The following is a 14756-nucleotide window of genomic DNA, read 5'->3' on the forward strand; positions in this document are numbered from 1 at the left end:
TCACATGACGTTCTCCAAAAAGAGAAAACTGGTCAAAGAGACCAGAGTCTTTAACCAAGAATGAACAGACACTTATAGGTTCATTCTTCACACGGACAGTTTAAAACCAGCATGTCTCATGTGTTGCAGAGACCGTAACTGTTGATAAAAGCAGTAAATGAAGTGCCATTACGAGACAAAGCGCAACTCTTTTGAGCAAACTCGCATCTAAATGAAGACACAGAAAATAAACCTAAGAGCCCAATATGATCAGAATCCTAACGCATGAATTTACTGACCAACAATGATGTTAACAGAGAGAATATAACTGAAACAAGTGGTTTAATAACCACAGATAAAGTCCATGCTCAAACATTTCTCTTTTTAGATGAGAAAAATATAATATTGTGGCGTTTTGATTGACATCACTTCACACCTAAATGAACTGAATTTAAAGCTGCAGGACAATTCAGTGAAATAGATTTTTCTAAAATGAAGTACTTTATTTTAAGATGCACATTTTTCAAAAGCTTTCTGTTATGCAATTTATTTTTTAATTCAGCCATTATTTTACTTGAAATGAGAACATTTATTTATGTATTTCTATGTATTATTTATAATCCATCCAGTTAAATTTGAAAACAGAATAATAATTTGTTAAAATATAATTGATGTGTACTTTCTTTATTTTATTTGACAGCTGTTGACTACACAGAGACGTTGTTACTAATACTAGGCTTCTTGAATATGGCACTAAATAGTGCAAGTTAGATATTATTGTAATGTTCCGGACCTTTGCCCGAGGAGATTTTCTCAATCTGGACCTTTTGGAATTTTAATTGAATACCCCTGATCTATAGGTTTCAGACTGTTAGCAAATATGTTAAAGACGCCAACTTGGAATTTCTTTAAAATATTACTGCATTTATGCATACTATTTTCTCACAATTTATGGGCCACATGAAAAATTGATTAGTCAAGATGTAATCATTTGTTGCACTCTGAGCTACAATGGTGAATTAGGGCCATATTAGGGGGAAAAGGGAAAATAAATGAGAAAAACTCATTAGAAAAAAAACCTAATTTACAAGAAAGAACTAAAAAGAAACTTGAATATTCTCTGAGATTAAAAAGTCATACTAGATAACCTTTAAAAAAACCCACAGGAGAGCCATGAGCAGATTCTACCATTTATTACACATATTACATTCTTAAATAAAAATGCTCCACTTAACAGTTCTTGCATAGATATCTTACAATACCAATTTAGAAAAAGAATTATGAAACAGACCAGTAACAAAAATAAATTTTCTTCTTCCTTAATAAAGAACATTACCATACTAACATCATATAATACAAATAATATTTTAAACACTTTGTACAGCAAAAAATTGTAAGTAAAACAAGAGAACTTAAGATAAAAAAAAGTCAACAGAGGTGACGTACCAGAGGAGAGGAAGGCGAGTGTGGAGTGAGGGTTTATGGATCAAAGGTTGATATGAAAGGTATCAGAGTAACAGAGCCACTGCAGGATGGGCGAGTCGTGACGTTGTGATGGTAAAAAGAGTTTTCTCTTCTCTTATCCCAGGAAACATATTGTTGTGAACCCTTCGCAGTTACGGTTTGACATCACTGTGATGATAGAAATAAGGTGCTAAAACAGTTTTCCTGAAATGATGACACTGGATTGGTCACTCCCCCCCACCCCCCCGAATATGTGGCCTGAGGATTGGCACAAAATAAATTTGTCTCCGCCGAGTATTTGTAGTTAGTGTGGGTATTCTCTTTAACGTGAGCCTGACTCATTCCTTTTGATTACAACAGTATGTTACACACCAGATGCATTGCAGAGATTTTGAAGGTTGCATTTAATACATCTTTACAATAACGTCGATTTGGGCAAGCAAGAGGACCATCTTGCGCATTTATGAAACCTCAAGTTTAACCAAAAGTGGCTGAAAACATTTGTTTGCCACTTAAACCGGAGGATATATGAAGGTGTCAGGTGTCTTTTCCATCGTGTCCTAGATCTCTGAAAAGCAGCTGGTGAGCAGCAACATTGGTTGTCAGAACCAACAGGAACGACATTTAGGAAGGAACTAAGGAATCCTGTTGACGTTTGATCACGTTGATCGGCGACATGAAAGGTTCTTTGGTTTCTACCCTGTCATGAACAAGACTTAATGGTACCCAAGAACTTTATTTTAACTGTTTCCTGTTGGGAAGTTATTATTTATCCCATTAGGGAATCTCAATAAAATAAAAATGAATCTTTCTAACTCTATATAAAAGATCCAGGTGCGTAGGTGGACATGCCTCGAAGCTTTCAATAAATGGACTGAAGGATATCTTTCTTGTTTCACCCCTGAACATTTTTAATCTTGAAAGACGGGCAGTCAGCAACACATCGCAATATTTTCCTGACTTGTTGAGGATCGTTAAATTTTAAAAATATATATATTTGTGAGAGAAATAACACATTTCCCAAGGTGGACGATCTTTGATGCTGTTCTAGTTGAAGCATATCTTGTTCCGTTTGCACAGGAATTAAAACAAGTTGATCGGCAAAATAAGTAATGCCAAATTCCCTTACTAAGTTTATCTCAAATGCGATACTGTACTGTGCTGTTTGATAGACAGACAAACGGAACATTTTTGATACCAATCCTTTTTTGCACTTCGAGGGGTCAAAGAACTGGAAAACTCCAAAAAGTAGTTCCCAGGTATTAATAATCCTAGGTGTTAGGGTCTAACTGAGCAGATTAATTGACAGAGATGGAAAAGCACCTACAAGGATGGGTCGACTGAACTTAAAACTGGACCCACCGACCGGATATCTAGCTGGAAAGGTGGAAAAGATATTGCAGTCTCGACCAAGAACTGCTAAGAGCTCCCAAGCAGCATATAGCTCTTGAGAAAACTCCCTAGTACAGCCGGATATCTGAAGACTTTTAGGCCCCAGAGGGCTCTGACTGCTCGTGGTTTTGGTGGAGAGGGTTTTGAGTGGGTGGAGGTGAAATATACAGACACAAGGAGAGGGGTAAAGATCTGTGAATCTCTTATATACTGACACATCAAGCATGGACAAACACAGTAGTTACAGACAGACAGAGTCAGGGATGCCACTGATACCAAGAAAGTTCCAACCGAGTCACAGCATGACTGAATGTTTGCAAAGTATGACATACTCCTCCCAAACGACGGAGATGAAAAAGGCATTTCACTGGAAGCCGATGCATCACTCTGATCTATCGCAAGTGGACCTGTAGTAAATGGTTCTTGGTGGCGAAGAGCATCCTGGACATGTAACGAAATGTTAAGTGGATATTTGACAGAGTGCTCCAATAGACTAAGCTAGCAGTGCGTGCACATGGAAGTAGTGCGGTAGCTAGGTATGATCGTGTAGTGCAATGTTTTGCGTGAACTAAAGCAAGTCTATAGAAGCGCTGAAAAGTCTGAGACGGTGCCGTCGCCCCGGTTTTGTTTCACACAGAGCGATCTGTGCGTAAGATCTCCCGCTATTTACAAAAGCTTCCTTCTTCAGGGTGATATGGTAGAAAACTGTGGAGACTGAAGCCTGGTCCCTTTAAAGGACTGTCTCCAAACAACTGGCTGTGGTCAAAGATGACGTCTGAAGGCTGTTTTCTCACTGGGTTTGTTGGTTTGGGGTTCCGAATTCTGCGAGGATGCCAGTAATGACTTTGTCATGACATGCGGACAAGTTTTTCCTTGTGGAGTACGAACTGCTTTCTGACCGCAGACGAACTGCGCTAAAGTTCGTCAACAGTTCACCTTTCGGATGACCTCATTCAGGTGGTTCGGGCGCAGTTCCTTTTGCACTTGAGAAAACTTTGTATTTTTGGGCAAACCATTTCCGCATTCAGACTAACCTGCCAGTGTGTAAGCGTCCTCAATAAATCCCAAAGGATAGAACTTCTCCTCTGGATTTATTAACCATTTGATGTTTAGGAATGGTCTCCAGCCCGCCTGTGACTTTGAAATATGACATCAACTATTCGCAGTGTGCTCAGAAGCTAACTTAAAGTAAAGCCTCATCACTCCTGCCTAGAAGACCATGAGAACATTATTTTACATTTGTGAACAATGAGTTCAGCTCCAGCTGACAGTAGACAAGAGACCGAGAACGTTATGAAGCGCGAAGTGTACCGGTAATTAAGATTTAATGGGACAATCATAAGAAAAACAATCCCTCTCCTTCCACCTTGCATCCAACGCTCCTCTTCTGCGTCTCTGCCCTCTCGGCTCTTTCCTCTACAGCTACTACATTCACAGCAGTTAACTTGAAAATATGCATATCTTTGGGGCAAAACGTGTAAAGTGTGCATTCAGCATTCCTGCGGCTGATAGTGCATGGACAACTGCTGTGGACAGAGAGGGAGAGATGGGGTGAGGATGGAGGGAGACAAGCATGGCCCTTTAACTGTGAAGGAAGAGGGAGGGTTTGGAGACACAGAGTGGATTTTATATCTGTAGGGCCTTTGCAGATAAATGGTAATTTATTTTAGCCCTAATCCATGAGATAAAACGCACAGGCTGATTTAATGATTTGAATATTCATGCAGGGAAATTCTTTGTTCACATCGTAGTTTAGTCTATGTAACAAACATCTCGCTGTCTCCTGCCATTTCTCGATGCCAACGGGATCTTCTATTTGTTCCACATCAGATCTGTCCACTGGGTACATAGTGCTGGAATCGGTCCGGGCTCAAGGTCCCTGTTGTTGTTTTTTCTCCAGACCACTGAGTTTCCCTGTGACCCAGAGCTATCTCATTAGCTGAACTGCGACTAGAGAAGAGGACCCAGGAGTGCTAATGCTAATCAGAGCTGTGGGACGGCTGCTAGCTGGCCTGGAGGAGCCTGAGGGACGACGGAAGACCCGTAGCAACACTGTGACAGAAAACCTGCTTCAACATGAAGGAAGCTAAAGTATTTGTGAAGGAACTTTGAGATCTGTCCAATGTCAAGATGGATTTTACTGAAAGAGAACTGTGAGTTGTATTTGCTGCATGCTCGTCTTTGTTGTTCTGGACACAATTGATCAATGTGTTATTCCTAAAAAAATTACAGAAATGTCCTGAAAGTGACGCATTCCTTAGAGTGTACTTTAAGTAACAGTGTGTAGCTTCTAAAGGCTCCATTGGCAGAAATGGAATGTAAGTGTTTTTTCAATGCCTTCGAATGAGCCGTTTATTTCTAAATATGGATATGATTGATTTTATCTCCCATTGGCATTCCACAAAGGCCCGTCCTACTCTGCTTCCGATTGGCTAGCACTCTTTGCCACCTTCGCAGAATTTGTTAACTTTATTGCTGATGAACAAGATTGGTGGGAGGTTGGTAGGGTTTATAATTTTAATTCAGATGTGGATGTTTTCATGAGGATGGCAGCCTTCTTGTATAGTGCTTGTATATGCACTTTGCCTATATGGATGGAATACAATTAAAAAATCTGTTGGAGAATTTAATTTTGATTTGGTGTCATAATTCAAATAAATGTTACATTTAATGTTGATATGGCACATTGATTAACAACAACATTTAAAAATGGCATGTCATATCAAAAAGGTTGCTAACCCTTGGCCTACACGCTTGGCACACGGGAAGTTTCAGTTGGTGGCAAACTCACCGCTAGATGCCGCCACATCCTACACACTACACCTTTAAGGCTCATCACTTTCGTTGTTTATTGATTTTTAACCAAGACATATTGTAATCTTTTTTTAAAAACATAAATTTAAATTGTTATTCAATTTCAGTTTTGAGTCAGCATGCATGAAAACGTTTGCCACTGCAAGAAGACACTGACTGATCTGATTTTTTTGTAAAGTAGGTCTTCTTGCGCCCTTACCAGCTTAGAAAATACTGTCACTAAACATTTTAGTTTTTGTGATCTAAGTGGTATCTTTAAGATCTGATTTACATCCAGATATTTGTATAATTTTTCTTTCCCATCTTTCAATAATCTAGTAAGTGTCCCTCAGAAAACTATCACTTAAACTAATCTGGCAGAGAGGAGTCTGATTTAAGCATGTTTTAATACAAAGTGCAGGTTTTCATCTCTTTTGACTCAAGTCATCAAGCTCCATGACTTGAAATAATGAATGAATGAATGAATGTATGAACGAATGAGGGGTCTGAACAAAAACCTAATAAACACATTGTTAGCCGTTGCTTAGATTAACAGCATTTTCAAACAGCAAATGCATCAACCAACATTTCTCCCACACATGTTCAGCAGTAAAAAAAATCTGTTATCAACCACTTTGCTGAATCACTGCCTCCCTTACAGTATGCCTAACGGGGACACATACATACGTACACATTCATGCCATCAAAAGCCTCACAAAAGTGCTACGATCCACATCCCTCTATGATTGTACATCCTGTATAGGAGGGCTCGTTATACATCCCGTCGCATGTCTCAACATTTTAGCGTGACTTTGCATCATCCAAGCTGAAGAAAAACAACCATCAATAGAGCTTCAGTCACAGAAACCGAACAATGAATTGAAATCAAAAGTGAGACGGTGGATTTATTTCAGATGTGGGTTGCTTTACGTCGTATTTAGCAGAAACAGAGAGTTAGTTGAGAAAAAGCTACGCTGGATACAGAGGCCTCATATGGAGGCGGCCTCCCGCTGATCTCCCCTGACCAGGGAGACTCTGCCCGTGGCTAAAGGGCAGTTCCACGCTGGAGGTTTTTGGTATCGATTGTTCAAAGCTGCACCATAAACCCCCTCAAAGGGGAATGTTCTCACTATTTCACCTAATGAAGGCTGGCAAGGTCGACTGGCGCGATGACTGGGCACACTGGGATGTGAAATCCCCCCGCCAGCTTCAGGGAACCCTGCGCCCTCACCCAGCTGCACCAGTCAACAGCAGCGAGTGTTAAAACTGTTTGCATGCGCTATGGGGCATATAGGTGGTGGTGGGCGGATAGAGCAGCGGTGTCGGTGTTGGCGGTATCAGCAATGCCCTGATTGCAAGGAGAGATTCTTTTTTTGTCCTGCAACCATTAGGCGAAGGAAGCAGGCGTTGTGGATATGTGCTCGCCACAGTTTTATATAATTTATCATTTTATACATTGGACATTTTAGCATTAAGGGTTAACATTCAGTTCACAGATAAAAGTAAATTGAGAAAACCCCCCAGCAGGCCATGTGTGTTTTTTGAAGACATGCTCATAAACACTCGGTCGCAACAAGAAGTTGGAAAACGACAGTCCTACATCCCTTGTTGCAGTTGTACCACGGATGTATAATAAGACCGGTATCCAGATCTTATAATACATCCATGTCTTGCACGCATTGCCCCAAGCTAGCTAGTTGGCTTCGTGTTACTAGCTAGCAAGCTAGCAAACGGCTGTGAGCAAACCATCCCACAGGCCTTTGGCATCAACATGTATTTTATTCACTTCCTTGATGTGCTAATTAGAATGGCAAAATTAAATTCGGCACAGAGATTTAATTTGCTGCCTTGAGGTGTTCAAATTAATTTCATTGATATATCACCAACATCAATGCAGGGGGTTACCACAAGACTCAATCCTCAACAACAGTATATATGTTATGGGAAAGAAGTTTGAGGAACTTGTGATCCCAATGACAGTTTGTCGATATGAAAATCAATTTTTTTAAATAACTGTTTTCCGCAAATGTTTCTGTTGATTTAGTCACTTTTTTCACTGGACTTTCAATTATTGGAAAACTGATTTCCCAGATTTCGAGGTCAAGACATTCAAATTCACTGTACACGAGAGGCGGGGTAGAAAAGTCTATGAGGATTATTGACATGTTTTCAACATGCTTTGTGAAAAAAGACCTGCTGCAATTGTTTTACTTCTATTTATTATTCGACGAAAGCAGTCGTTTACACCCTCAATCGTAACCAACGACGTTACCAGAATCTCTGAAGCGAAAGCGCTGCTTAAATGGGAGGAACAAACTGTAGCGAGGGATATGTGGGTGATTGCTGAACCCGAGAACAAGCTGATTTGTCACTTCAAAGGATTTGGAATCGTTTGTTACCTCCAGCCGAGAGCTAAGATACTCTTCTACGAAACACCAGTTGCTAAATTCCTACTGGGAAAAAAGATCTGGGAGCAGAACATATAATTCCAGGAAGAGTGTGTGTGTGTGTGTCTGTGTATGTGTGTGTACATGAGCTAGTGTGTTTGTTCGCAATAAAGCCTGCCATGCAGTGTTTTGTTTTCCAACTTAGTTTATTCGTTTAATAATTATTTTCCGAAATCATATTAGTCTTATCTCAAGAGGAGCCGTGAGCAAAGAAACCGCAGTGTAAGTCTGTGTGTTGACGGAGTATGTGTTCTTGTTCTCTATACAATGTGTAAGCGCGAGACAGAAGTGTTTTTTGTGTCGTTCTTTTTTCTTCTTTTTATGAGTTTTTTTTTGTTTGAGTTTATTTTTTTTCAGCTGTAGGAAAAAAAAAGGAAAAAAAACCACAGATAACATTGAAAAAACCCCAAAAAAGTCAGTGCAGTCAATGGATACGAAAACAGGCAAATTCGACCGGGCCGACGTGACGCGTCTGTTCGGCACCGCCACACAAAGGTTTTGGCTGGTGCCTTGAGTCCCACGCGAGTGAGCAAAAAGCTGCTCGTCAGCCTCCGCTCGTGCCCCGCAGTGCTGCCCAGCAAGATGAGATCTTGGGAGTCTGTTTTTCCAGCGAGTCCTCCGCCTGGCTCCGTTAAGAGTGCGAGACCACAAAGGGTCATGCAAAGGGTTTCGCTTTTCAGCTGGAGTGAATCGCGGGGCAGAAAGAGCAGTGCTGAAAAAAACAAAGAAACCTGAAGACCTCTCCGCTTTTATCTTAGTCCAAAAAAGTCCACTGGTTGCTTACAGACTGCAGAAACAGAGCCGGTGCACATGGGGATTAAAAGACCAACAACGCTCTCCTTCTCATCCCACACATTCGGTTGAAGTCATCTTAAAGATTTCTTTTCTTTTTTTTTCCTCAAACACAATTCAGTGAGTATTAAGATGTTTTCTCCAAGAGAGAAACAAAGAACAAAGTGTTATTCTTTGCAATAACCACAATAAGAAGAATTATCGTCCTCTAAGTAGAAAAAAAGGGAAGAAAGTGTCGCTGCGCATTTCTGTCAGATGTCCTGCGGAGGCGGCAGGCGTCTCTGCGTAGGTGAGCGATGCAAACACCCACCGGAGGAGAGCCTGAGAGCTGACCGACCAGGCCCCATGGGTGCGCCGAAAAACACCCAGCGTCCGAGCCCTGATTGTCAGCTATGCTGGAAGTTAATCTGGGCAGTCTCTCTCCTGCAGATTGGCTGTTGTTTTCTTCACATAGATTACTGAAGCTAACTGCGGCAGATGATGGTTTCTGATGTTCCGTGTATGAGAAATATTGAAAAAACAATGAAAAAAGTTGAGTATTTGATTTCAAAAGCCGGTAAACAACAACTGACGATATGGATATTTAAAGTTTCCCCACTGAACTATCTCCTTACCTAAAGTGTTCTTTATGGTTGAAACACACTGACTACAGAGAAAGAAAAAAAGCGGCGTAATGTTTTGATCAAGTAAGATAAGTATATGTTGGTTTGGCAGTGTCCAAGCCCCCAGAGCCACACGAGAGAGCCCGGGGTTTACCGGGATGATGTATTCAAAGACGGGTTTGTTGGTCGTCCACTATTGCAAGTTTGTAGTTTTAAAGAAAAAAACAACAATCTAGCTACTCCTCGTTTTCCTCCAGCCGCCGCCTCCAAGGAGAGGGCCGTCGTTGCGTTTGATCTTCGCAGCCCTCTCAGATGGATGTGCCGCCCTGCAGGCGTTATGGCCGCCGGCTGGTTTATGGACAGGGTGAACGAGGCGGGCAGTTGGTAGCTTGAGTGCCCATCCCGCTCTCCTCCTATTTCCTCCTCCTCCTCCTATTTCTCCTCTTGCTTCTTCCACCTTCTCCCTCTCCTTTTCTTTTTGCCCTCAGATGTGCCTCTTCATGTGCAGGGCCAGGTGGTCCGACCGAGAGAAACACCTGCAGAGAGAAACGGAGAACGCACGTCAATCCAACACCCTGAATATACATGAAACATGCATGGAAAATACAGGAAAAGTGTGTATACTTGTCAGTCCCACGCCCCCTGAACCCTCCACCGTGCACTCTGGTTTAAACACAAGTGAACATTTACGCAGTATTTTCAAGGTGGTGGAAACATATATGCAGAGTTGGCATTCTGTTAGTTGAGAATCTAAGTGACCTGTGATTAGGGCTGGGTATTAAAAAGGATTAAAAAATGACAATGCCAGTGCTATTACCAGTACCTTTAAAGTAATACCGATACCAAAAGTACAATACGATACTGAAATACAACCTCATAACCACATTGTCGCGCAACAGCTATTATTCATTTTGAAGGCTGTAACTATGTACTTCGTATTAAACCGTTCGGTACGAGTCATTTGAATAACGCTTGAGCATTTAGAAAATGCAAAAGCCTAAATTCAGGAAAATATAATGTTCTCAGCTGGTCTGGCTGTGGGATCCACTGTCATTCCTGAATGACAAGCCGCAACCCAAAGAGATTATCATAGGATTTTACTTTCACAACTTGAAAGTTGAACGTACTGCTCTGCAATGTCTTTCCTTGGCTCAGCACCCTCTATCATGGTGCAACTTACTTGGTCAGAATGCATTTTGATTGGCTGAACTGCATCACGTGATGTGATTCACTACCCATCAGCTTCTGCTGGCTGTTAAGTTTCGTTTCACGATAGTCACGTGCTCGCCCACTGACCAATCACAGCACACTCTGCACCTAGCGGGAAAGCTACAGATGAACACTGAGCGGCATGTAATGCTGACGTTATTATAGGCCGGCTAGCAGGCGCTGACATGTCAAAGAATAAGCCCAACATGTCAAACTAAAGATCTGATTGGTTGAACACAATGACACTCAACAATATCGTCCCCATTTACTTTAATCTGCACTGGCTGCAGGTGAGTGTGCAGGCCTCGGGCCTCTGTTCTTACCTCGAGACACAGAGGTGAGATCTGATTAGATAAAACCTCTACTTAAAACAAGCTGCACTGGAAGCAGAGCAACTGAGGAAGACAGTAGCTGTGCAATGAGAAAATAAGATTATGGGAAAAATATTTGTATAAATTATAATACATGTAGTGTATTTAAGAAAAAATATTAAATTATAATATATATATATCTTTTTTTTTTATATATATAGCTTTGTGATTGTGTTTAGGCCAGCAGAGAAGGCCTTGCAGGGCCTGACGGCCCGCCACTGATTGACACTGACAACAAAATACCGATTAGCTTGGCATACTGCATACTCAGTCAAGTCATAGTAAAAAGAATTATTTATTATTGAAAATGTATGAAAGAAAATATGGGGGCATTTAGTTTGAACAGGCTTGAATGCAGCGGAAATAAATATAATAATGGTATTAATTTATTATTGTATTGCAGCAGTATAATACACTGGGGTGTCAGGTGTGACGCTGTGGCACTTAATGCAGAATTTTGCAAAGCTGAAAGGTAAGAGAATTATCTCAACATGTATAGGAGAGCTGACGGCTTAAAACATAAATGTATGAATGCAGAGAACTGCAGAGATTTTCAACCTCTTCGTTATAAACGACAGTGAACTTCAATCGTCTTACTTCATTATGTCACACCAGTGAAACCCAAACGTAGAGATGAATACGGGCCAATTCAGGCTCAGTGACTTCCTAAATACGACTCAAACACGACCATAAATCACAGCCAGACCTCCACAGCTCTGCAGTCAGTCCTCGAGCTCCGAGTAGAATACTATTGTAGAAACGAATTAGATATGCATCGTGAACAGGGACACTAATGCAGACAGGCTGGCAGTACTCTCTGATGCCGGGCAATTTAACTCAGCAGTGACTGCACCGGGTGCGAGAGAGAGACATAAAACCAGGTGCTGGTTGATGAGTAATATAAGAATCGCAATGTCACGAGCGTTTTAATTTAATTACACTATTAAAGCTGAACATTCCCAATAAAAATGAATCGCAAATGATATGACTAAAGGAGAGGCAAACCAAAATGTGGGAGAGGATAAAATGAGAAATTAAAAATTCAATTTGCCAGAGGCTTTATTCATTATTAATTAGTCAGGGCTATTCTATGTGTGTGTGTGTGTGTGTGTGTGTGTGTGTGTGTGTGTGTGTGTGTGTGTGTGTGTGTGTGTGTGTGTGTGTGTGTGTTTAGGCAGGCTATCCAGATGCAAGTAGACAGAGCTCAACACTCAAAAGTACAATAGAATGTTTTGCACACTGCAGCAAACTCTTCGGTCTCTCAGATGGTTCCTTCTCCTTATATCAGTCTTCAGATCCTGCAGGAAACTTCATTGAGAGTTCAGTAATTAGGGTGCAATGTCACATTGAGTTGGAAAATAAAGAAACCGGTTAAAAATGTTTAACTCGAGCAAGAAGTTGTCCTCACAAATTCATCTGAAAAGAGATCTTTGACCAGCCTAAAGTCCTGTGCATAAACCTGTGAGTGCTATATTCAGATATATTCTGTACATGTCCAGTCGAACAAATCTCAGCCTATGACATCATCAGCCTAATTGATGCTGCTGAGCAATGACCAAAAAGAGAGCTTAAAACAGTAAAATAGTCCTCTGTTTTCAATCTTAAAATATTTCCCACGAGCTGTAATAATAGGTTTCACAACATTACCCACGTGTTACGTTTACCGCAACCTTTGCATGACCAAGTGTTACAGCATTTATCTCAACGATTTCACACCATTCACTACGTTAATCATATGTTGCAACGTTATCCGTGACCATTTCACATGTTAACCACTTGTTATTACGCTAACCGCAACCGTTTCACAACATTAATCACGTGTGACAACTTTAACCGCGACTGTTACGCAACGTTACCCATGTGTTACAACGGGAATCGTGTGTTACAACGCTAGCCGCGACCGTTTCACCCAGTAAACCACTTGTTACAACATTTACCGCGACAGTTTCACAATATTAATTACGTGTTACAACGTCAACCGCCTTGTTTCACTTTGTTAAGCACGCGGAAACGTTCTGCGGTATGATACCAGAGGCTTCTGCCCAAGCTGCAAAATATGACGTGTAGGGGTGTCGTACACAGTTTACTGTGTACTAGTGCTGGGCAACGATTACAATTTTTAATCGCGATTAATCGCATGGATTTTTTGCGATTTATCGCGATTAATCGCATTGTTATGGCAAGGTTCAATAATGAATTCAAAAGTAGTGTATTGTGCACTTTTATTTAAAAAGTACTGCAATATGAACAAAAGGGCAAAACATTTGGTTTGCAAACACTGATTAAAACAAATTAGGTGCTTTTTAACAGCAGTATTCCTTTTACACAGTAGCAGTTCTATCTCTTCACTATCTGTGCTCAGTGTGTGACTGTATGTGAAACGTTCCACTGCTGTGCAACAGGAAGAAAATGTTTCAGCACGTTTCATCTAAATGTCTGTCTTCATGACAGTCAGAGCATGTGAATGCAGCTCTACTTTTCATCACTATAATGCTGTAACTCCGAGGTGATGATGGTTACCCAGCGATCAAAGAATAAAGACACTTTACGCACAATTTAGGTGTATTAGGTGCAGGTAGCATGTTTTATACTTGTGTATACTCATGTGAATATAATTCATACTTTGTTATCTTAATCTGAAATATCTTATTCTGAAAACCGGATGTTCGTCCGAAGAAACCGGATGTTGTCTCACATTAATCTTTCCCCTAACTTTCTTAGCTCATTCTTGAGGCTCATACATGCCATCATTCGTTGCGATCCTAAAGGTGCGTTCACACCAAACGCGATGCGAATACTAATCAATACTAATCAGCTGCAGTTTGTCTCCACTTCTCTGTAGCATTTGTTAGCTTGTCTTGCTTTTGTTTATCTAACTATACTTCTCCCACACGCTGCATCAACGTAGTCTGCTGAAGACTTCCGCCACTGCTGCCAGTGAGCAACGGACTATCAAAATAAAAAAAAATAAAAAAATGTGTTAACGCCGATAAAATAATTGTCGGCGTTAATTAATGAATGCGTTAACGCTAAATTAACGCGTTAACTTGCCCAGCACTGCTAAAAACATACATTTTTTGACAAACCGGAAACGCTTTTGTGTTGACAGCTTCTAGGATATTAGTTAAAAACACAAGGTGTGGGCAGAACCCCCTTTGACATTTGACATTTCACAAGTTTTCAGATTTCAACGTACATGATGTAAGTGTACAGTTGAACTTTGTTCTCATCCCTGTTGTCTAGCGTGGCCATGTGGTACCTACTGTACACCTTCACCAATCTGTGTGTGTTTGGCTGGACAGATGGCTATGCCAGTTACTGTGTCACTGCTGGGGTGCGGAGCAGTCAGACCAGCTGGTACCTCCCCACCCCCCATACACACACACTCCTCCTTCCCATTCGCCACTTCCCCTCCTCTAAACTCTCCCTTCTCCTCCTCACTTCTTTTTGTCCTCCTCCTCATCACTCCTCCTTCCAGAAACATCGGGGGGTCCCTGCTTGATTAGGCAGGATTAATGACAGACTGCAGAGTGTGTGTGGGTGTGTTTCCCCAGGAGAAATTGTGTCAGATTGAATAGCCTATCTAATGTTAACCTCTCCATGGCTGCCACTTTTTGCCATTCTCATGGTAATATTTTAGTGGGCTCCACCCACCACAGATGTGTGTGGGAGTGTGTGTGTACTCCTGTAAAGATACATCCTGGTTA

The 14756-nt window shown here is 41.1% G+C and overlaps 1 protein-coding gene across 1 annotated transcript in view; it reads right to left on the minus strand.

Annotated features, from left to right (window-relative positions):
- Window positions 1–7623: 7623 nt before the first annotated feature.
- klf7b (Kruppel like factor 7b) overlaps window positions 7624–14756 on the minus strand; it is a gene marked incomplete at its 5' end in the record, with an annotated part of 77318 nt that continues 70185 nt past the window's right edge. The window contains one exon of the mRNA XM_079276557.1: window positions 7624–10005. Within this exon, the coding sequence (XP_079132683.1) occupies window positions 9954–10005 (52 nt within the window). The 3' untranslated portion in view covers window positions 7624–9953. The remainder of the gene's footprint in view (window positions 10006–14756) is intronic.

This window comes from Melanostigma gelatinosum (assembly GCF_949748355.1).
Source record: "Melanostigma gelatinosum genome assembly, chromosome: 10".
Taxonomy (NCBI): Eukaryota; Metazoa; Chordata; class Actinopteri; order Perciformes; family Zoarcidae; genus Melanostigma; species Melanostigma gelatinosum.